The sequence below is a fragment of the Pinus tabuliformis genome, chromosome 6 (genome assembly GCF_031772625.1).
Source record: "Pinus tabuliformis cultivar Carrire ecotype Pingquan chromosome 6, CPIR1, whole genome shotgun sequence".
Taxonomy (NCBI): Eukaryota; Viridiplantae; Streptophyta; class Pinopsida; order Pinales; family Pinaceae; genus Pinus; species Pinus tabuliformis.
The window spans coordinates 1381199892-1381221972 of NC_142292.1; the positions used below are offsets into that span (position 1 = coordinate 1381199892).

The following is a 22081-nucleotide window of genomic DNA, read 5'->3' on the forward strand; positions in this document are numbered from 1 at the left end:
TTCTACATAGATCACATCTCTCCAAGATACAAGAGGGTCGAAATAGTCACAAGTGATGATGAATAGAAATGAATGAGCCTCTCCTCTATTTACATGAGTAGTACCTAATATTACCCTATTAACACCCTGAACACAAGTTTGATCATAAAATATGCTCGGGTTACAAACCAACCCACTAGCTACATATGCTTGAGGTTGTTCACTTGCTCCAATAGTCGTTCTTCGCCTTTCATCTTAATTCTTCAATCTTGCATAATGACCATAAATCATTGAATTGGGTAGTTTCCTTTTTTCCATAGATACTTGATACAAAGTTGCCCCATTCATCAAGTAGTACATTGAGCAAAATGGTGGTCATCTCTCGATCAGACATTATTTCTCCAAGTTCTTCTAGTTGATCTCTTATTTGAGATACCCTCATAAGGTATGACACTACCCCTTCTTCCTTTGATACCTTCATCTTATATAGTTCGGTTCTTAATGATATAATTTCTCCTGCAGTGCTTATGGAGAACAATTCTACCAGCTTTTCATAGATCTCTTTTGTTGTCTTCAACTTTGCTACATAAGGGATGAGAGAATCCTTGATTGACTCAATCAAGATCCTTCGAGCCCTTATTTCTCCTTTCATGTACTTTGATAGTGCTTGAGATTGCTCTTGAGGAGGTTTGGTGATTGATCCTGTGACATATTCACTAACTTCATTTTCTATGAGGATCAAGTCAATTCTCTTCTTCCATGCAAGGTAATCCGATAACCCAATAAGTTTGTTGTTCTCCTTACAGAAAGAAGTCATTGTAGATTGAGACATAAAATATAGAATACTTGCTTGTCAAGTGAAGATGCTTCTTTGATGATGATATCTTCAACTTGATGTTTTCTTAATGATGTCGACTTCAACTACTCCTTAGTTGTTGACAATTGAAGATGCCTCCTTGATGATGATTGCCTTCTTGATGATGATGATTGTCTTCTTGATGATCTTTTCAATGTGAAGGAGATCACTTTGATTTCTTTGGTGACAATGAAATGTTCTTTCTTGCTTCAAGTGTAGAGTTATTTGAATGGAGGTAGGGTCTTTGAGGTCTTCTTCTTCCAAGAGTTCCTTCCTTCAAGATGTTGTGTAGACTGATCTTCCTTGATGCTCTTTAGCTCTCCTTGAAGATCTCCTTGTGCTCGGCCCTTATATACCTTCTTTATTTAGATGATCTTCAAGTTGCCTTTCCTTGTTGTTGTCACCTTAGCTCTGAAACCATGTTGAGAAATCAAGGGGTAGCTTACTTAGGGTGATTTCTCTTACTTTGATAATTGCTTGTGATGTTCTTTTACTTAACTTGATGTACTTGCAATTAACTTATTCTTTCACTTGAATATTATTGTATTCTTTTCATCAAACAACTACCAAACTATGAAGATCAGAGAGACAAGAGGACACAAGATGTAGGTTGTTAGTCAGGATCAAAACCTCTCCTCTTGAGAGGAAAACCCACAAGAATTCTTCTCGTCTTATAGAAACTTCAAACGACGAGTTCCAAGACCTAGGACCCTTGACAAAGATCCCTCCAAGACCAAGTCAAACCTCTTCTTGATGAACTAGCTTCTCACAAAGTCAACCCAAGTCAAACTTCCTTCCCAATAGCTGCAACCTCTTCTTCGACCACAATTTCGGACCTGCAATTTCTGACTGTGATTCTCGGCCTTCCTGCAAAAACCCTAGCTCACTCGTGTGGTAGCAATATGGTGGAATAAGTCTCTTTTCTTCTTCACTTGGTGAGCTTCCTCTTCCTTGACAATTCGGCCTACAAACTTAATATTTTTCACACCTAATTTCAGCCTTCAAGAGGACTGCACTTTTTGGTTTTGTTGCTGCAACAGATGCCCTAGTTTTCTCACACATGTGAATGATTTATAGCCCAAAAAATATGATTTCAGATTCTCCTTTTTGTCTACTTGATTCTCCTCCATTTTCGCTCCTTATAAGTCTCTTTTTCTTCCTTGATCAAACTTGTTGGATGTCCTTTCAAATGAGGTCGAACTTCTATATATATAGGCTTCTTGTGAGGTCAAGCAGCCCTTTCATGAGGCCAACTTGTCACCTTGTAAGCCGACTTGATCTTGGAGAGTCTTTATGACTCAAATTGAATTACATAAATTTTATTAACATGATACAATATGACCAATGGGGTCTTTCATATATGACAATGACTCAATTGAATTATTGACTCTATGACAAACCCTAGAAGCACTCAATGGGTGTTTGAACTACAAATAAAATTGACCTTGAGCATGAAACTCATGCTACAAAAATAATGCTAATAATTTTCTTTCTTTTCACAATATACAAGAATCTAAACTACATTTCATATTTATGAAGACCAAACCTAGTTACCTATTTTAACAACGCCTTACTCTTTTCTAGCCTCTTAACACTTTTTTTTCCAATTCAAATTGCAAATCAAACTTCTTCTTTGGATAGATGCTCAAATTGGCCGAATTGCACTTCTATATATAGTCCTTCTGTGTGGTCGAATTCCCTTAATGAGGTTGACTTGTCTTCTCTTAAGGCCGACTTGGTGGAGGAGACACTAAATACATTTTTGACTCAATTATAAATTTCTTTCTTGATATAAAAAGCCCAAGAATGGTCTATTACATAATGACAAGGACTATGATACATGACACAAATCCTAGAAGCACACAAAGGGTGATTTGACCTAGAATCAAAATAAAATAAGCATGAAATCCATGTTTATAGATAATTTTCTTTTACAATAATTTTTCCTTTTCTTTCTTTTGACAAATACATTACATCATGATCCAAATATTGTTATGAAGACTAATACTAGTTACGTTTCTCATCACATACAACGTTTCCTAGTGCCACTTTTTAACTTATTATATACAAATTTATTAAAAATTCTTGTCATGCAAAAAAAATTAATTATTAAAAAATCCTTAAAATACCTAATCCAATTCCATAAGACTTTGGAAAGTGCCTAGCATGGTAATATACATTGACCGTAGACTTAGAAACACACTCAAGGCCCAATTATTAAAACTCGCTCTAGCTTTGGAGGTTATGAGTGAAAAAAACTCAATTAGTTATTTATCGCTGAAAAGTGAAAATAATTAATCAAGTGAAAAAACACTATGGATCATCTTCCTTAGTAACCAAGGCCCAAGGGTCTAATTTTCTTACATAAGTTCATCATGCTAGTGTCATTTTACAATTCCCCTGTGGGGGTATGGAATTTGCATAGACAGAAGAAGAAAGAAGAGAGAGAAGAAGAGGAATGATTTGCCCTGCTAGACTTCTGAATTCTGAAAATTTGATAGGTGCCTTGAACATTGGGCCACGGGGTCTTCATTTCTATTAGTTACAACTTAGTAGGTAACAAGGCTAGCACTGGGCAGGAAAACCAACTTTGATACCACTGTAATATCCCTTTTAATTTTTATTTTTTTTCTGAGAACTTTATATCCAAAATGTTTTCAGAAAATTTTGATGCACAAATTGTTGAAAATTTAAATGAATTCCAATAAAAAAAATTGGAGAGCCAGTAACCACAATTTTTTTAAAAGAAAATGCCACACTAAAATTCCATCCAATTTTATAACCTGAGGAGAATCTGCATTACTTTAGTTTTGGAAACCTGGAAAAGGGAACAGTTTGGGCCAACACTCAACCCTGGCTTTAGCTGTACTGGCACAATTTGGTTGGCTCCAAAATTCAGCCACTGGAAATAATAGAATAATTTGGCCTTCTTCTAGACTTCTTCCCTAAGATCCAATGAGGAATTTGGTTGATCACTCCAAATGACTAGCTAGGGCATATCTTGCAACACCAAAAGTAGTTTTGATCCTATTGACCACTCCGTGTCAACTACCCTATAGCAGTGTACATTTTCACAAGTAGATTCCATCATGCTCAGGCAGTGAAGATTATCCAAATTTCATCATCATCTTCAATGATCTTTTTGTAAAAGATGTCAACCATTCTGCAAATTTATAATGTAAATGATCCTAGCAAGACCACCTATGTATGTAACAACCTAGGTAATCCTATCTTTTTAGTGACGATTTCTATCCTAAGAAGTTTTTTCTCTCACTGATTCATGTGTGTTTCTAAACACAAACGATCGGCAAAGTTTTCCCTCCAACCTCACCCCAAAGCTAGGGTGGATTTTGTCGTCAAGAATTTAGGTAAGTCCTAGTGTTCTAGTCGAGTCTTCTGTAAAGTAATTTGGGAGAAATTTAAGCTAATTAGCTAAATTTCCTTATTACAAATTACTTGGTCTACTAGATCATATTTGAGTCGCAAAATTGGGTAAATGATTGAGGGTCTATAATGAATGGGTGTTCCCCCTTCATGTATTAAATTGTAATATCTTGATGTTAAAAATATTTCAGTGCATGGTCCTTCATATTTAGACACCATGGCTAAATTATTTGAGGGTTGGAAAAATTATTAATCCCCTCATGAGTCAATTAATTAAATTTTTTGACAAAAATAAATTAAAATTATAATCAAAAAATTTAATTAATTTTAAGTCCTAGGAAAAATTAATTCTCCAAATTAAAAAATTTGATGCAGGTGCATTAGGTCGAGCACATAAAAATGATAAGTTATTAAATTCAGACCAAGAGCCTAGCAATGTGATGGATTGATCACATGCCAAGGCCAGAACATTTTAAAGTTTATTTGTGAAAAAAAAATTATTTAGTTAAGATTAGTTAGGAACATCTAGTTAAAAGAAATGATTTTATAGTTAGTTGGGAGTTAAAGCTAAGGGAAATTGGTTCACATCCGTGAACTCATTCTTGGACAATTTTTTTCAGTTTTGAAAACAAGAAGAGAGAGGAACATTTTAGAAAAGGGAGATTTTTGGAGTGTGTATGGGGCAAGGGTTTTTGTTCTTTGTGTGAGATTAAAGTTAACTGAACATCATTTCTTAGACTAGTGGTTTTTTTATCAGCAAGTCGAATTTGTAAGTGTGTATGAGATATTTAATTGTATGAGCATTTGTGAGGCTTGTTAACAATGATATTAATATCTGGAGTTTGAAATTGCTTTGGTCATTACTCTTTAATATATTTCCCAGAAAAATTACTGTGTATAGTGAGTAATTTGTGCATTGTATTCTCTCTGTTATTTACATTTAAATGAGAACCTGGAGAATCACATTTCAGTAAATCCTTTAATCTCATGCTTTTGTGTCCAAGATTGTATATTGGAAAGAGCCATTTACGTTACAGGTTCGAGAATACAGAGCACTCTGTGTCAAGCCAACAGAAGAAGGGAAATTCATAAGGGAAAACTGTCATCAAACTTGCGGGTCAATTTCTAATCAAAGGAAGATGAAATTCAAAATTCCGCCATCTGGGTTTTGTGCAGAGCAGGGTCTATTTGGTAACTTGCGAGCGATTTTCCAAAAAGATCCTTGGTTGGGGAGTTCCGAAGTGATCTTTAAACTGTGTTTTTATAGACTACGTGACTAGGAAAAATGACTTGTTGTTCCCTTGCACCAACGCCTGTGTTTGCAGAAATTGAAACTGGGAAAATGATTTGTTGTTCCATTGTACCAACGCATGTGGTTTGCAGAGATAGCAACGATTAATTTGTGCTTGTTGTTCCCTCGCAAAAACCCCTGTGTTTTGCAGAGATAGCAGCGATCAAAATCCATGGGTTCTAGAAGAATTAATTTATGGAAGTCCCTGGCCAAGGGAATATTGAAAATTTCAAGAGATTTTGGACCCTTGGGCCTTGGTAGTTAAGTCAACGTCAATTTTCTGAGGAAATCAACTCAAAATAATTAATTTGAGTGGATTAAAACTCAATTAAATAAAAAAATCGAATTTCCTCAAAAAAAAAAATAATTTCGGCAGAGGAGATTAAAAGATAATTATTTTTTTGTTTGCGGTCGAGATTACTTTGACAGAGATCAAGCCAACTAGCCGTTAGAGAATTACTCTATAAATTAGAGGTCAATTGTCATTCAAAGCAGATGATCATTGAATCATGTACTAGCTCTTGAAGCTCTTGTAAACTTTTCTAGAATAATATAACGCAAAGTCTTTGGGGTTTTACTTGATGGCAGTGTCCCTCTCTGGTATTTTATTGTAACTTGTATTTAAATTTTTTTTTATCTTATTTATAAGCTGTTGGTTAATAGCTCTTGTAGATCAATCTATTGCATAGGTATCTTGTTTAGGTTGTTGGGCTTTAAGATAGCATTAAGATTTTTAATTGATTAGCAGGTATCTCTAATCTTTAAAGATTTAATAGTTATTTTATACCCCTATTGGTTTAAGTTTTAACGGCTTATTTTATAAGTGTGCAGAAATCATTTGATTTAGAAATTTTGGGCGTTTGAGGAAGTTCTCGATTGAACCAGCCGACTCCCGAAACTTAAGATCTGGAGAGCCTTCCGGATTAAAATTCCTAGATTATCTAACGAATTATATCTTGCAGGGGTGTCCTAGGCTAGTACCTAAAACTTCAAAAAAAAATTATCTTCAAAATATTGTCCTAAATTGTCAGATCTGACTAGAAAGACTCTCCAATCTACAGATCTGGGAGCAGATTTGGACTCATACTCCTCAGATCTAATAGATCTGTAATATAAGTGTATAGATCTGAAAAATTAAATTTTTATTTCAATTTTTAACTTGGGATTGGGTTTTTTATTTCAGATTTTTGTATATGTATTGGGTCTTGGGTTTTTGTTTTTCACTTTTGCAGGAGGAGATCTAAAGTTCTACAATGAGATTTTTCAAGATCTGAGACTGATCTAGGCCCTAGAGGGCAAGATCTTGTCTCAGAAACAAATTTTTGCGAGGAAAAATTTCAATCAAAATCATCAAATTAAAATTTTTATATCTGGTTCTTCATAAAAAAAAATCTTGGCAATTTTTTCAGGTCTTTGGGCTACCATGTTTTCCCTTGTCTGTTGCCTTGAGGCTCTCCATTTTCTACGTGATCTTCCTTCCCTAAATCACAGCTTCATTCCTCTGCGTTTTTCTTTATTTCTTCTCCCTCAGCCCATTGCTCTCTCCTCATCCTTTACATCCCATCTTCTCTGCAAATCCTCTCATCTCTCCTCTACGTTTTCCCTCACGCAACCCTCCTCCCTACCATCTCTTTCCTGTGCGTGAGCTCCTTTCTCCCTCACGCAACCCTTGCTTCTCCCACCTATCCGTGTACCCTTTCTCCCTCCCTACGTCCTTATTCCCGCGTCCTTCTCCTTTCCCTTCCGCAGCCTTAGCTCCCTCTATGCGCAGTCACATCTCCTTTTGTTGTCCTTCCTCCTCTCTTCCCTGCCTAACCTACATCCTTCTCGAACGCCCCTCAAGCCTGCAATCCTCTCCCTCCTCGCAGCTTTTCCCTTTGCCTCGCATCCTCTCGCTCCCTCATTTCTCCATTCCCTACGTCCTCCCGCTCCTTCATTTCCCATGTCCTTTCATCTTCAACTCCTGCTCGACTTTACCTAATTCGCAAAACAAAAAAATCAAACCTTGTTTTTTTTTTTTTGTTAAGTGGCTTTGCTACTTCTAAATCTTAAACCATAGTTTAACATTTAAAACTTAAAATGTTTAAAAATTTTAAATTTTAATTTTTGTTCAAAAATTTTAACATTAGCACATTAAAGAAAAATCAAATTATTTTTTATTTTTGTGACATAAAATTTTGAAAAATCAATTTTTGGGTTTCCTTTTAATTGTATAAAATCTTTAGGCTTCAGAATTTTTTTTTTGAAAGAATTCCTATAGTCAAGGCAACATAAACTTTTTTTGAATATCTCTAAGTTTGACTATAGGAGAAAAATAATAATTTTCTGGGTTTGGGTTATTTAAGAAAATCATTTTAATTCCAGAATTTCTTGAAGATGTATTTATTTGATTAGCATTTAAATTTCATGGTTTTTCCTGGTAATTAATTTTCGAAATTTAAGTGCTTAAGCCTTTTGCATGCTTCAACTAAGTTTCATGATCATTGGCATTGGATTTTAAATATTTTAGTGCTTGATATCTATTGAGATTGCTCATTGTTTAATTAATTCTAAGTGTGGATTTATTTACTTGAATTATTGGATATTTCTTGCATATTTAGTTTTGGGAATTTTTCAAGTAATTGTAATCAACATTTTATTAAATACCCTATCGTGGACTTGTAGAAAGTTGTATATCTTGCATTTCCTAAATTGAGAATTTTGAGCATCTACATAATTGGGATTTTCATTGAAATTTTCATTCAAGTACTTGACATTTATCTTAGAGTAAATCATAACCTAAGTGCTTAGGTCTTTAACATCTTATTTCATCTTGCATTTCATATAAGTTAGTCAATCATCCATCTAAAGCAGCGTTTGTCATCTTGTTACTTGGTGAATCATTTATCTTCTTCTTCTTCTTCTTCTTCTTCTTTCCGAGCATTGTATTTAAAGGCACTGGTCTCATAACTTTAAATCTGGTTTGTCTAAATTTAATTAAATATCTTAAACAATGCTCAATTAATCTTGCTTGCATCTAATTTAAGTTAAGTTAATAAGATAGCTTTCAATGCATCTCCTAGAACTTGTTGGTTCCCAACAAATTTTCCTTCATCATCCATTCTTTCACCTCTTAGGGACTAACCCCTTAGATTGCCTAAGAGATAGCTAGAACGGAGTGGACAAAGTTTACAGTGACAGTGTTTGTCCCGAGCGTTGTGGCCCTTGGTGTACACTTTGGGCGACAACAGATCCCTAGGGAGGATAGTTTCACCTCCAAAAAATATTCACAGTCAGGGTTAGAAACCCTCACATAGAGCTCAATGAGCCCACAAAATCAATTCATCAAATCTCCAATCATTTCCCAATGAACTCCCTCCTTTTTTTTATAGTTTCCCCATCCAAATACCATGGGTCGCTGAAATACCATGGGTCACATTGTAATAATTAAATGACTTATATCAAAAGTCACTTAATAATCCGCTTTTAATTTACTACTCACTATCACCTTCAGGATGACATTAAATAGTTATATTAATTGAATCCTTTCTTCTATTCTCGAAAAGGGACATTACAATGTGACATAATGTCTTCTTTTCACGGCTCCTTCTTTAGATTGAGAGAGGTGATGAGATCATGTGGTTACTTTTCACTTGAGGTCATGTGTTGATCCATTATATGGATTATAACTTTATGGAGCCTATATATGGGTACCTAACTAACCCATTTATTCTATTTTCTATATTAAACTAGGCCAGCCTTGTCACCCTCTTCAGGTTAGTACCCTAACCCTAAAGGGTGTCTATAAATACTCCTCATCTATATCATCCCATCAAGTGAATTCTTTTACTCTTTGCTTAATAGAAACCACTAGACAATTTTTTCTATTTGTGTAGTTGATGGTTTTTGAACAAAGAAATGGTATGTGGACATATTTCTTTGATCTATATTAAGAGTTTTATACAGCTGTTTGGTTTGAGGATTGTGTTAGGTTTTCTGAAGATATCACCTTATCTACTATTTTCTTATGATTTAAACATTGGATTGGATGAATTTTAAGACATGGCATCTTTGGATTAGAAGAGGGCAATAAAGCTAGTGAGATGGTGGAATTTTCATGGAGCCAATGGTGTACATTTGCAAAAACCTTGCCACTCGTATTTTCTCATAAGAGGCAAGCTCTTCATCAGAAAAAAAGAATTGGAGCACCTATGGTTTCATTCATTTAGTGAAGTGCAATAGGTTGGAATCAAAGAAGGTTGAGGATCTTGTCTATGTGCATCTAAGCCTTCTCATGTCACATACAAGTGAAAAATATATGAGTGCGCGTCATAAACAGTGGGATGGGGATCACATATTCTCCAATTTTGACCTTTTCCTCTCTACTCAAACTATTGAAGATCACGAGATTGGAAACACTTCTTCCTTTCCACGAGCCCCCACTAAACATTCATCTTCTATTTTTGTTGCTAAAGATGAAGATGATGTGGTTATGTATTAGTCCCTAGGGCCTTTGACTTTAGCTATGTTGTATTTTGGAATATATAGCCTCATCTATAAAGGCTGATTTGAATATATAGCCTCAACTATAAAGGCTAGTTTTGAATTTTGCATAATGTGAACATCTATGGGAATTCAAATAGACATGGGATTTCCTGCTAAATTTGTACATGTTTCATTCTTATCTTTTTGCAAGTTACTATGATATTTTAAAAATGCCTATTTTTTGAAATATTTATATTTTTTTATATATCACATATCCACCTCATATCCATTTCCACATTTCATGCAACCTATTCTAATACCAAATGATATGTTCACACAAACAACAATGAGAATAGTCACAATAAGATACAATACAGCAGAGAAATGCCACAAACACACATGTCAAACACTATACGTATTAGATTTATATTATTATGCAGTATCAAGAAATGAAATGGAGTCAATCAATAGAGCAGTTGATGGAGAAATTAGTGGGATGATAGATGCAATGACGTGTGCAGTGCTTAGTGGGTGTTTTGTCTCCTTATCTTAGGTGCTACAATGACACTATGATGCATTTTCACTTGCAACTCGTCATCCACCATTATTCTGACAAAATACATAGATAAAACAATATCAATCAAAGAAACAATGCTGTAACACTAGCTTGTACAATAGCAAATTCACCAGCACCATCATCATACTCATGGAAAGATCTAGTCAAATGCTACCTCTTCAGCTTCCCTTAGACGTTGCCGGAATCTGTCACGTTGGCTACAAATCACCTGTAGCATTGAATTCTGCTCCTCATCTGCTTGACCCTTTCTGAATTCAGTTTTCTGTTCAGTTATAGCACAATAGTCAAGTTTATACTCTAGTTAAAAGAAATTTTGAAGAATAAATTGCTTATCAATGCTGGAGTAACATAACAAATTGATCATAATTATTTACTATAAGTTGCAACCTTCAAAAATCATGGGAACATAAACAAAAAACATTTACTAAGTGAGAATATTTCCATGAAATTCAAATTGCAGTACTCTCATTCTATGACACTCGCTCCCCTGTAAAATAATTGAGACATGTAATCTGTCTATATGTAGTTCCATTCTTGTTGACCCTAATTTCAACAAGATATATAAAAAATTAAAATAGATAATGAACTCAACCACAGTTTATAAGCCCACAAAATAAAAGAAATCAAAATGAAGCATGTGCTGAGGAACTCGCGTCTGCACGCAAGCTAATGAAACATTAGAAAACCCAGGTTTTAAGACCTATTGCAGCATTGTTTGGGTGCCTATGGCACGCCTTAAGCCTAATTTTTCAACTTGTTTTTAACATTGCTTTTCAGTCGTATTTCTACTATATTTAGGTGTGTTTTCAGAGATAATTCATCTGCTGTCGAACTTAATTTATGTCATAACAAATCATTTAGGAAGATAATTTTAGGAAAGGAAAAAAAAAAATTGCAGAAGCCTTTACAGTTTGTGGGCCCCGCTCAATTTCTGCATGTGGCCCACCAGATAAATTCCTGAGAAGAAGGTTGTCACGTGGGAATCTAGTCAGAAACTTTGGAATAAAGTTGCTTCCTTGCAAGACATTAATGCCATGTGTCATGAAACTACTGCTGAACATCAAATCTGGATTACTTCATTTAAGGAATCTAACACCCTAGTTCAATAATGTCAAATCACTGCAGGACTTTAACGCCAAGCTTCATAATGTTGCTTCTTCATTACAGGACACAAAGGAAAAAAATTGCAATGAAGTTTCTTCTCTACAGATTGATATTTCCAGTGTTCATGAGTGAAACCTTTCATTCCCAAAAACTAACATTAAAACTTCCGGCTGAGAATTTGAAGTATGTTTATGATCTTCTGCATCAGCAGGTCACTGAAAAGAACAAGTCCACCCTCATTTCGTGTGACCTAAATATGAATCTTGTCAAAGAAGTAACACTAAGAAGAATAAAAGATCAAATATATTCACCCAGTAAATTATTTTTTCTGAAAACTGCAGAATAAAATAAACCAGTATTTTAACTTAAATAATTTCCAGCGAAAATTTAAATAGAAAATCAGTCACAAACAAAACTTTCACCTTCCAAATTCCCCCTAACTTTTTATTACTCAGGACAATTAAGGGCTCTATTAACAGCGAAAATGGCCCTCAGAGAATACACAGAAAATACAACTAATGGAACCAGACAAATTCTGCTCCCCAGAAATTCATCCTGCACTTTGCTCGCTGTCTCACACACTTTCAGCCCACTTGAAGCATAGTTTTAAAAACCAGAACTGCGTTTCAAACCGGCCACCTATGTAACCGTGATTTGAACCGGAACCAGATCAAACCAGATCAAACCGTATTCAATAAACCGGAATTGGAAAAAATGCATAAAAATAATTAATTTTAATGAAAAAAATCATTTTTAATATTATAAACCATGATTCCAAACCATTGGAGACAAATTATGGAAAGTCTTCTCATCTATATACCATGTAAGGGTGCATATATCAAAATGGCACTGAGTGCAATACATATCAATGATATCATTGACAAAATACATAACCAATGAGGCTCTAAATGGCCTCTAGAGTCCCAAAACAATGCTACAATGAGGCTCTAAATGGCCTCTTGAGTCCAAAAACAATGCTACAACTCAAGCTACTAGGCCACTAGCCTACTACAAATCATTGATCGACATGATCACTCATCAAACTCATCACCACTACTACACATGGGATCATCACCAAGAGCTACATAAACATCATCTAGCTCAGAGTTTGAGGACTCCTCAAACTCCTTTCTAGCCTCAATAGCAATACTAGGAGTAGCATGAGCAACAACACTAGGCCTCACGGAACTAGAAGCACGAGTTCGTCGAATTGCACGACTATTGTTCCCTTCACGAGTCACCATGTGCCATGCTTGGTCTTGTTGGTTAACTTCCTTCAGCTCTTGGATCAACTACCAAATTTGCATTGGGATCAACACCCCCAACTCCACTAGACAACTCCAAACTAGCTCCAAGATAACAAAGAACCTCCAAACTTCTTGTTGTTGCTCCAAAACTCAATGTTGTTGTAGAACTGTCCAAGCTCTCTGATGCACACAAACACTAGAAATCAAATGTGTGAGGCAAATAGGAGCTTAGGCATCCTTTTATAAGCATAGGAAGATTTAGAATGGAACCTATCATGGTTTGTTAAAAAAACACCTCCACAACCCATCTGGGAGTCCCATCAACATGCCTAACCATGTGGCTTCTTAACCGGCCAGTGTTTTACAAAAGTCGGTCGGTCAAGTACCAAACCCGCCAAACCGACCGATATGGTACCAAAACTAGCTAATTTGGTATCCAATCGGTCATGACCAATGTTATCGGAACCGGTAGAACCGATCGGTCCAAACCCGTCTATTCTGGTTCGGAAGCCAGTTCGTCCCGTCCGCCAGGGCCGCAGCCGCATGGCCCAAGCATAGGAAAATGCTTTTTTTTTTGCCCTTATTTTTTTAACTCTAATCTAGCCCCCCCAAACCTATTTAAACACCCCCAACTCCTCTATTTCACTCACACTATTCATTTGAGTCTCTTGCAATTCTTGAGTTGAGTTCGGTGAAGAGAATTCAGAGAATTCTTTTCAGGGTTGTTCTGAGGGAGATTTTTTGCAAATTTGAAGGGTTAATTGGAGTCTTAGAGAGTTGTTGAGTTGATTACTAAATGAGATTTTTGAGCTACTTCAAGGATTTTTTCCCCCAGAAATCTTTCTTTTTTTTCGCGGGGATTGCTACATAACTTATTTGAGAGGATTTTGGAGCTGATTTTCTCCATAAAATTTAGAGGGTAAATCAAGGTAGTTTTTTCCATCTACTTTTGTTCCATTTTTCTCCAAAAATCAGTTCCTTTTTCCCAGAACATTTAAAAACCCCCGTGTTTTTATGCAAATTTGTAGGCGTTGCTCCAAAGCTGATTTGGGAGGATTTTAGAGTTGATTCTCCCTAAAAAATTTAAAACCCTAGTGTTTTTATGCAGAGTCCAGATTTGTAAATTTTTTTGGAAAAAATTTGTAGTCGTTATTTTCTTCCATTTTTTTCTCAACAATTGTTGAAATTTGCAGGGTCAGTTTGAGGGATTTCAATGAAAAATTTGTGAGGGAGATTTTGGAGTTGATTGAAGAGTTTATTTTCTGATTTGTGGGAACTTCTTCTCTTCTCAAAATTTACAAATCTTCTCCAAGTATTTTGTGGCTTCTATTCCTCTTTTATTTTTCTCTAAAAAAAATTGCCATAGAATTCTAAAAACCCTAGGGTTTTCTATGCAGATTTTTCATTTTTTCCTGTAGAAGTTGTCATGGCCCCCAAAAACAAGAATGATCTGGTTTGGTTTCACTGCCATTTAAATGAACGAGTGATGAAAGTCCGCAACTATTGTGGGAAAAAAGTTAAGCTTGGGGGGATCCTTAGAATTAAAGAACACCTAGCACATTGGAGAGAGCAAGTAAAACCTTGTGAAAATGTTTTTGATGATCTTAAAGCAGAGATGCAAAGTCTAATTAAAGTCTACAATAAAGAAAAGGGGAAAAACAAAAGAATTATAAAAGATATAGGCAAAAATCAAAAAGATGATGTTATGCTTAGTGGCCTTGATTTTGACGAATATATGCCCAATTTTGGCCCTAGTTCAAGTGCTTTTAACTTGAAGAAGACAGAAACCCGTAAAAGGATTGACTCCTTTGTACCCCACACCACCTTTGGTTCTTAACCAACACCTGATGTTAAATGGAAGAAGATAGAGAAGGAGGCTGCATATGAATGCATTTCTAGATTGTGGTATGATGCAACATACTTTTTAATGCTAGTAATTTTGCATATTATTAGCCCATGATCGATGCTATAGCTTCATGTGGAACAGGCTTCAAAGGCCCTAGCTTTCATGATATCAAGGGGCCACTTTTACAAAATGAGGTCCAAAGAATGCAAGAGTACCTTACAGAATTCAAGTAATCATGGACCAAAACAAGATGCACAATATGTCTGATAGATGGACTGATGGTAGATCTCACACCATACTAAATTTCTTAATTGCATTTCCAAAAGATACTATGTTTCTCAAATCTATTGATGCATCTGCTCAGATGAAGGATGCACAATTGCTATTTCGTCTCTTGGATAAAGTTTGTGGAAGTAGGTGTTGAAAATGTTTACAAGTGATCAAAGATAATGCCTCTAACTATGTTGCAACTAGAAAGATGTTGGAGGCAAAACACCCCACCATTTGGTGGTTTCCATGTGCAGCCTGTTGACCACTAGAGTGGCACCTAATGATTATATGAAGACTCCATGCCCAAGGATGATCCAGAGGACACTTGTACCATCAGATATCATCAGTGAACAGAGTTTTTTAACTCTACTATCTTCTCATCATCTTTCTTGTAACCAGATTCCGCACCCTGCGGGGAATTGTAATAAGTGATACTAGTAATGATGAGTTTTTTAATCTGTAACAGGCTTAGGATGTTGGGACTCGATCAGCAAACGAATACACCTTGGAGTGTTTTTTTTATTCGGTTAATTATTCCTTCTTTTTCAGAGGTGGATAATTTTCTGGGTTTTTCATTCATTTTTTACCCCAAAGTCGGGTTGACGATTTGAAGGTTGAGCCCCTAACACATCTTAGTGTCTAGAATCGATGTATATTACCATACTAGATCACACAAAAAGATTCGTGGAATTTGGCTAGGTCTAAGTAGGATTTTTTAATAATTAAAAATTTTCCACAAAACAAGATTTTTTAAGTATTTTCTATATAATGATGTAAATAAGTGGCCATAGGAAATGTCTGGGGCGTGTGACTACTCGAAATTCATCCTCAGAGACCCAGTATTATCCTAAGACCCACTTTGAGGGTAAGAAAATAACTTATAGTCCCTCGAAAGTCGATTTTCCTAATGACAATAGCAAAAATGAGGGAAAATTTCAAAAAAAATGAATAATTGGAAAAAATCATAAATTTTTCCAAGGTCAAAATAAGTCAAACAAGTGACATGGCAATTCCAGGGAAGGTCAAAGATGATGTGGAAGCCATGTGGGACCCACCACATGGAGGAAAGTCGAAGTCAAAGCTCCAAGTGGCAAGTCAAAAGTTTCCAATTTGAGTTAAAGAGGCAACGTTGAAATCATGAAGCACAACGTATGGGTAAATTATAATAATTCAACATATTAGAAATATGGGGTGCACATTAAAAGTTTAAGGGGGGACAAGAGGAATGACATGGCAACCATTTTGGAGGTCAAACTAATGACAAGTCAACAGTCAACAAAAGAAGCTCACGAATGGCACACTATCAGTTTTCGATTTGATTAGAGATATGGTCCAAGTAAAGGGAGATAATGGGGGACAAAACTGCCACATGGGACAGATCTTGTCCCCCTCCATTCCATGCACACCAAAGACATATGCATCCACTCCTGAGATCATCATACCCTGCCAAAATACTTAGTCATACACAACAAATTAAGAAGCAGTCTACACAAAGTTAATTGGCAGCTCAACACATGGTGGTTGTCGATTCGATTTAGGAGGTCTCACTTTTTGATATTGTATTGAAGATTCGCTGGGAGTTTGTCTCCCCATCACCTGCTTGTTTTCATACTTGGCAGCCATAAAGAACTTGCACAGGAACAAGGATATATGCTGCCCAACTAAGGAGATATGCACAACAGCCATATCAGTCGCTTGTTTGATCATTACTACACTCAGAGATTCATTGGCACTTGCTCAAATATCACAGCGACTAAGAAAATTCGAATTTCCATTATGATCTCGGTCATGTGGCCACTTGGAAACTCAGTTTATCATTGGGATTATCTCCATTGCTACACTTGTCATTTCATCTTTCATTGGGATTGGCTCCCATAGTTCTATTTAAATAAGCCTTTGGCTCTCATATTGTATCTTTAGAACGAGCTATTGGGCTTACAGAGACTACTAGATTTTGTATTCATTTTCATATAATAAAGAGACTTTGGGGTACTATTGTGTTGGTGTTCTCCTTCCATTGCTTGAAGTGATGTTATTTCAATTGTTGTGCTTTACATTCTACATGTATGTTGGATTATGCTAGTTATCATTTTGCCACTTGTTTGGATTAACATCTGCAAGCTATCTTGTATGGTTTTTGGGTTAGAGAAATACTTTAGGAAGAGGGGCACTAAAAGATTTTTAGTGGAATCTCTAGTCTTCTCCTCCATTGTATAATCTAATCCCTTTGCTGACATCTGTTTCCAAGTGTGTAGATATCTTTAGATATTGGTTGAAGGATTTACTTGGGCATGGGGTAACTCTCCAATAGACAAACTAACTCCCAAGATCAAGAATAGAAGGACCCAATCAGTTTGCCTCAAGGATCTCATCAAACGATTTTGAAATAGGGAGTTTCCTTTCCTCTAGCCTACTAAGATCACATAAATTTAAATTCAATATTTTTCTTGATCAATATCTTGTGCTTTCAAGGATTTTATTTGCTACCTAGAGCATAGTTTTATCTAGACAAATATGGAGTTCTACTTGCATGTCTTGATCTAGTTCTTGTACATTAATTGTAGATTATCATTTTGACTCTTTCATGTCATCTTTCCACTCATTTTAGATTTGTTTTGCAGCCCCTTTTGAGCAGATTTGAGACAAAATTCGAGGTTGTGAATATTTGAGGCATCATTTCTCGAAAGGTCGAGTTCTACTTTGAGGGCAGCATCCTTCTCTCACTAGGTTGTGGGCCAGAGGAGGCTTAATCTCTCTCCTTAGCACTAAAGACAGCTCTCTTTGTGGCTGATTTGATTGCTGCAAATTTGTTTCTTGTATTTTCAGATTTTGTCAAAGACTCACCTGTAGTTGTTACTTGAAGAGATCTAGCCCTTGGAAGTGACATGTTGTAAAAGATTCATTTAGTTTCCTTGGAAAGTCTTCTCAAAAGGTTTTTATTTTCTCTCTTTGTAACCAATCTCTAATAAAAATATTATTTTTTCTTGTGAGGGAGCTTGGGATTTTTCCCATGGTATCCTTTCTCCCCGTTTAGAGGAAGGATCATTGTTTGTGGGTGGACTAATCTCTTAGTTTACTCACTCCAATTTTCTTTGTTAATCCCATTGCTAAGCTCATTCGTGCATGATTAGTTTCTTAACATAACACTCACATCCATTCTCATTTTAGCATACATTTGAAATTGGTTTATGTTTTACATTTCCATTTCTTGAATACTTGTATTGGGGAATGTACTACAACACATGCAATTTTTCTTTTGATGCAAGCAAGTATTTTATATTTACTGGGCAAGCTTAAAACAGTTTAATTTATCCATCTACTATGGTTTCACAAGTCTCTTGAGCACATTGCTTTATCATTGTCAATTTATATTATGTGGCATTATCATTATTGTTGGATCTTTCTTGTGTCACTCCATTGAAGCAATTTGGCATTGATTTCATTTACTTGCAAAGCAACATATTTGGAACTCGTGGAGCTACATTGAACTAATTGTTTCACTTTCCCTTTCCATTGAAATATATTGGTATTGTTTATTTGAGCATTGTCTTTACTTTCTTAGAAGCAATAGCACTCACTCATGCATTTCATCTAGGCATTTTAGTATAAGAAGGCTTCCAAGCCAAGCCCCAAGCCTCAATAAAATTAACCTCCTAGCATAAGCTTGGTTGATAGAAACTAGAAAGTATAGGAAAAAAGATTTTCTTAGAAAGTTCTTCCATCTGGTACGAAGTAAGGTAAAAGCGTGTGACCCTGGAGTTATGAAGGTGGCTTGTCCCCTTGTAGGAATGAAGGCACACGGTGGCTCGTAAGACTCGGGTGACAGGTCTCGTTAATGACACCTTCATGCCCTCGCCCCCTCTTTCTTACAGTCACACCAATTTGTACCCTTTGGTAAGAGCTCAAGAGGAGGACTTCTCACTTAGATTAGACATTTTAGATTAAAAATAACCAAGACTAATTGCATTCAAATCTAGTATAGGTGCATCTCGAGCTAATACATCTTATGATTTCACTTGCAATTGTCCATTTTCCTTGTCATTATTGAATATTTTATGTTGGCAAGCATTGTTTCATTTTCCTTTTGCAAATAGAACACTAATTGATTTTCTTTTTGCAAGATATCTCTATATGCTTTGATTTAGGCATTGATTATATTTTAAAATCATTTTATATTTTGTATCGATTATCATGCTAACATCTGTCTCTATTTCAGAATTGCTTTGCTTTCATTTTTTTAAGCATTCTATTTTTGTTTTGAGAAAATATATCTTTCATTTATATTGAACAATTTATCTTAAAGTTATGGTTTTAATATGTTAATGATTTTATTGCTCATATCATATTTTGCTCATAATTCTTAAAATTAATCCACTTTCACTTTAACATCTCTCCTAGAACCTCACATTTCTTTTATCTTAGTTTTCCATATTCGAGACCCACCATAGCTAACCTAGGAGATAGTTTAAACGGAAAGGGAGGGGATTTAGTGTGGCAGCCCCTTCTCTTAGTTCCCTGCCACCAACCACCTTGTGGGTTGAAAGCTTTTCTCACTAACTTGTAGGTAGGTGAAAGCAGTAAGGTCAACACAGCCCATTGTTTGGACCTCATGCCTGAAGATATTGGCAAAAATGAGAGGGTGAAGAAGTGTGTGGATGATGCAAAATCCATAACTAGATACATCTACAACCATTCATCGGTTTTGAACCTTATAAGAAAGCACACCGGGGGTAAAGAGCTTGTTCGATCAGCCATCACATGATTTGCAACCAACTTTCTTTCATTGTAACCCCTTGTTCAACAAAAACCGAACTTGAGGAAGATGTTTTCATGTGATCAATGGAATGCATCTCAATAGAGCAAAAAGGTTGAAGGGAAACAGATGGTTGACCAAGTGTTCGACAAAATATTTTGGTCAAAGGCAAAGGAGATTGTGTTATTTACTAAGCCTCTTGTCAGAGTTTTGCAGATGGTGGATGGTGATAAACCTGCCATGGGTTTTGTTTATGAGGCCATGGATCAGGCCAAGGAACAAATAAAGGCAACACATGTGGATAAAAGACATAAGTACATTCCACTATAGAGAATCATTGACGAAATAAGAACAAACAACTCCATAAACCTTTACATGCAGTTGGCTACTACTTAAATCCAAGGTATGTAATTTTGGATTTCAATGCTCATTACTTATAAGTTTTAACTTTTAACTTTTGTTGACATGATGAATATGTTTTTGTTTTCTGAACTTTGAAGGTACCATTACACTACAAATTTTGAGGCTGATAAGGAGGTATTAGGGGGATTGTATAAATGCATTGAGCGCATGGTCATAGATTCCAAGACTCAAGATCAGATTCATAACAAGCTCTTGAATTTCACTGAGAGTATCAGTACCTTTCGCATTTCTATGGTTGTAAGAAATAGAGAAAAGAATCCCCCAAGTAAGCGCTGTCAAAATTTGCAAATTCTTATATTACTCATTTCAATTTGCAATTGTTGAGTCCAAGTTTCACCTTTCAAATTCATTTGCTAATACTTATTTTCCTTCCACACTTTTTGCAGCCTATTGGTGGCAACAATTTGGTAATGAATGCCCTCAATTTCAAAAACTTCCAATTCAAATATTAAACCAGACATGTAGTGCTTCAGAGTGTGAACAGATTTGGAGTGTGTTTGAGCATATACACACTAAGAAGAGGAACCGTTTGGAGCAAAAGCGGTTGAATGACATGGTTTTTGTTCAATACAACCTTAGATTGAGGCGCAACCAATTGCTTAATAGAACCTTTGAATCAAACAACATTGTCTTGGTTGACTCTGATCCAACATCAAAATGGGTTGTGGAGAGTCAAGCACCAACATTTGACAATGAAGACCTTTCTTGGTTGGACTTGGACTCACCTCCACAGGTTGCAGAGGCAGATATACCAGAAGCACCAGTTGCAGCTTCAAGGCTAGAGGAATCAAGCCATAATCCCATTGTAGACTTGGATGCTACTCATTTTTCAAATGAGGATGAGGAGGATGTTCAAGATAATGATTTTGATGATGAATGATGACATTGACAATTAGAACTTGTAGGCTATAGTTGTAGGATTTTAGACTGTAGTATCATGATTCATACTATCATGTTATTTTGGAATATAAAGGTTTTTTATGTTGAAAATGTAACTAGGTTCGATCTTCATAAATTGTAATTGTCAAAAGAGTTTTTATTATTGTTACAACGACTTATTAAAGCATGGGTTTCATGCTTGGGTCATCATTTTATTAGTCAAAGTCCCCATTGTGGACTCCTAGGATTAATAAAGAGTCATTAGAGTCATTGAATATTTTATGAGACCCTTTTTGGGCTTTCAAACGATGTAAAAAGAATTATTTTTGAGTCAAAGATGAATTATGTAACCTTCACACCAAGTCGACCTCAAGGAGATCAAGTCGGCCTCAACTGAGCAATTTGACCTCACCAAAAACCTATATATTGAAGCAAATTGAATTCATTTGGTCTCACTCTCTCACACAAGTTCGATATCCAAGAAAGAGCTAGAAAGTGTGCGAAGGTGAAGGAGGCCAAAAGGAGTGCGAGTTTGGTCAAGAAGAAAGGGAAAGACAAAATCAAAGTTTTGGCATCTCTCTCTCTCTCTCTCTCTCTCTCTCTCTCTCTCGTGTGGGCTAATTTTGGAGATCGAAGTTTCATTGTCAAAGTCGAAGTCGTTGCTACTGCTTGTTGATGCGGAAGCTGCCAAGTCGAAGTTGTTGGGGTCGAAGGTTGGATTGGCTTGGTCTGGAGGAGGTCTGTGTCTAAGTTGAAGAGTCTCGAGTAAACTATTGAAGGAAGAGATTTTGACTGGGTTTTCCCCTAGATAGGAGTTTTTTCCCTGACAAAGTGCCTACATCTTGCGTCTTGTGCTTTTGTGATCGTCATGCACACATATTTTGGTAATTGCTTGATGAAAGATAGTATAACAAATAAGTAAAAAAAGCCAACATAATTCACAATTAATTATCAAGAAAGAGAAATCTAACCCTAATTCTTCTAGCATTGATTTCTCAACATGGTATC

At 35.9% G+C, this 22081-nt stretch overlaps 1 protein-coding gene across 1 annotated transcript in view; it reads right to left on the reverse strand.

Annotated features, from left to right (window-relative positions):
• Positions 1-22081, reverse strand: part of LOC149263774 (protein CASP) — a 339103-nt gene that overhangs the window by 94881 nt on the left and 222141 nt on the right. Inside the window, exon 17 of the mRNA XM_089426687.1 lies at positions 10706-10813. Coding sequence (XP_089282813.1) covers positions 10706-10813 — 108 coding nt within the window. The remainder of the gene's footprint in view (positions 1-10705; positions 10814-22081) is intronic.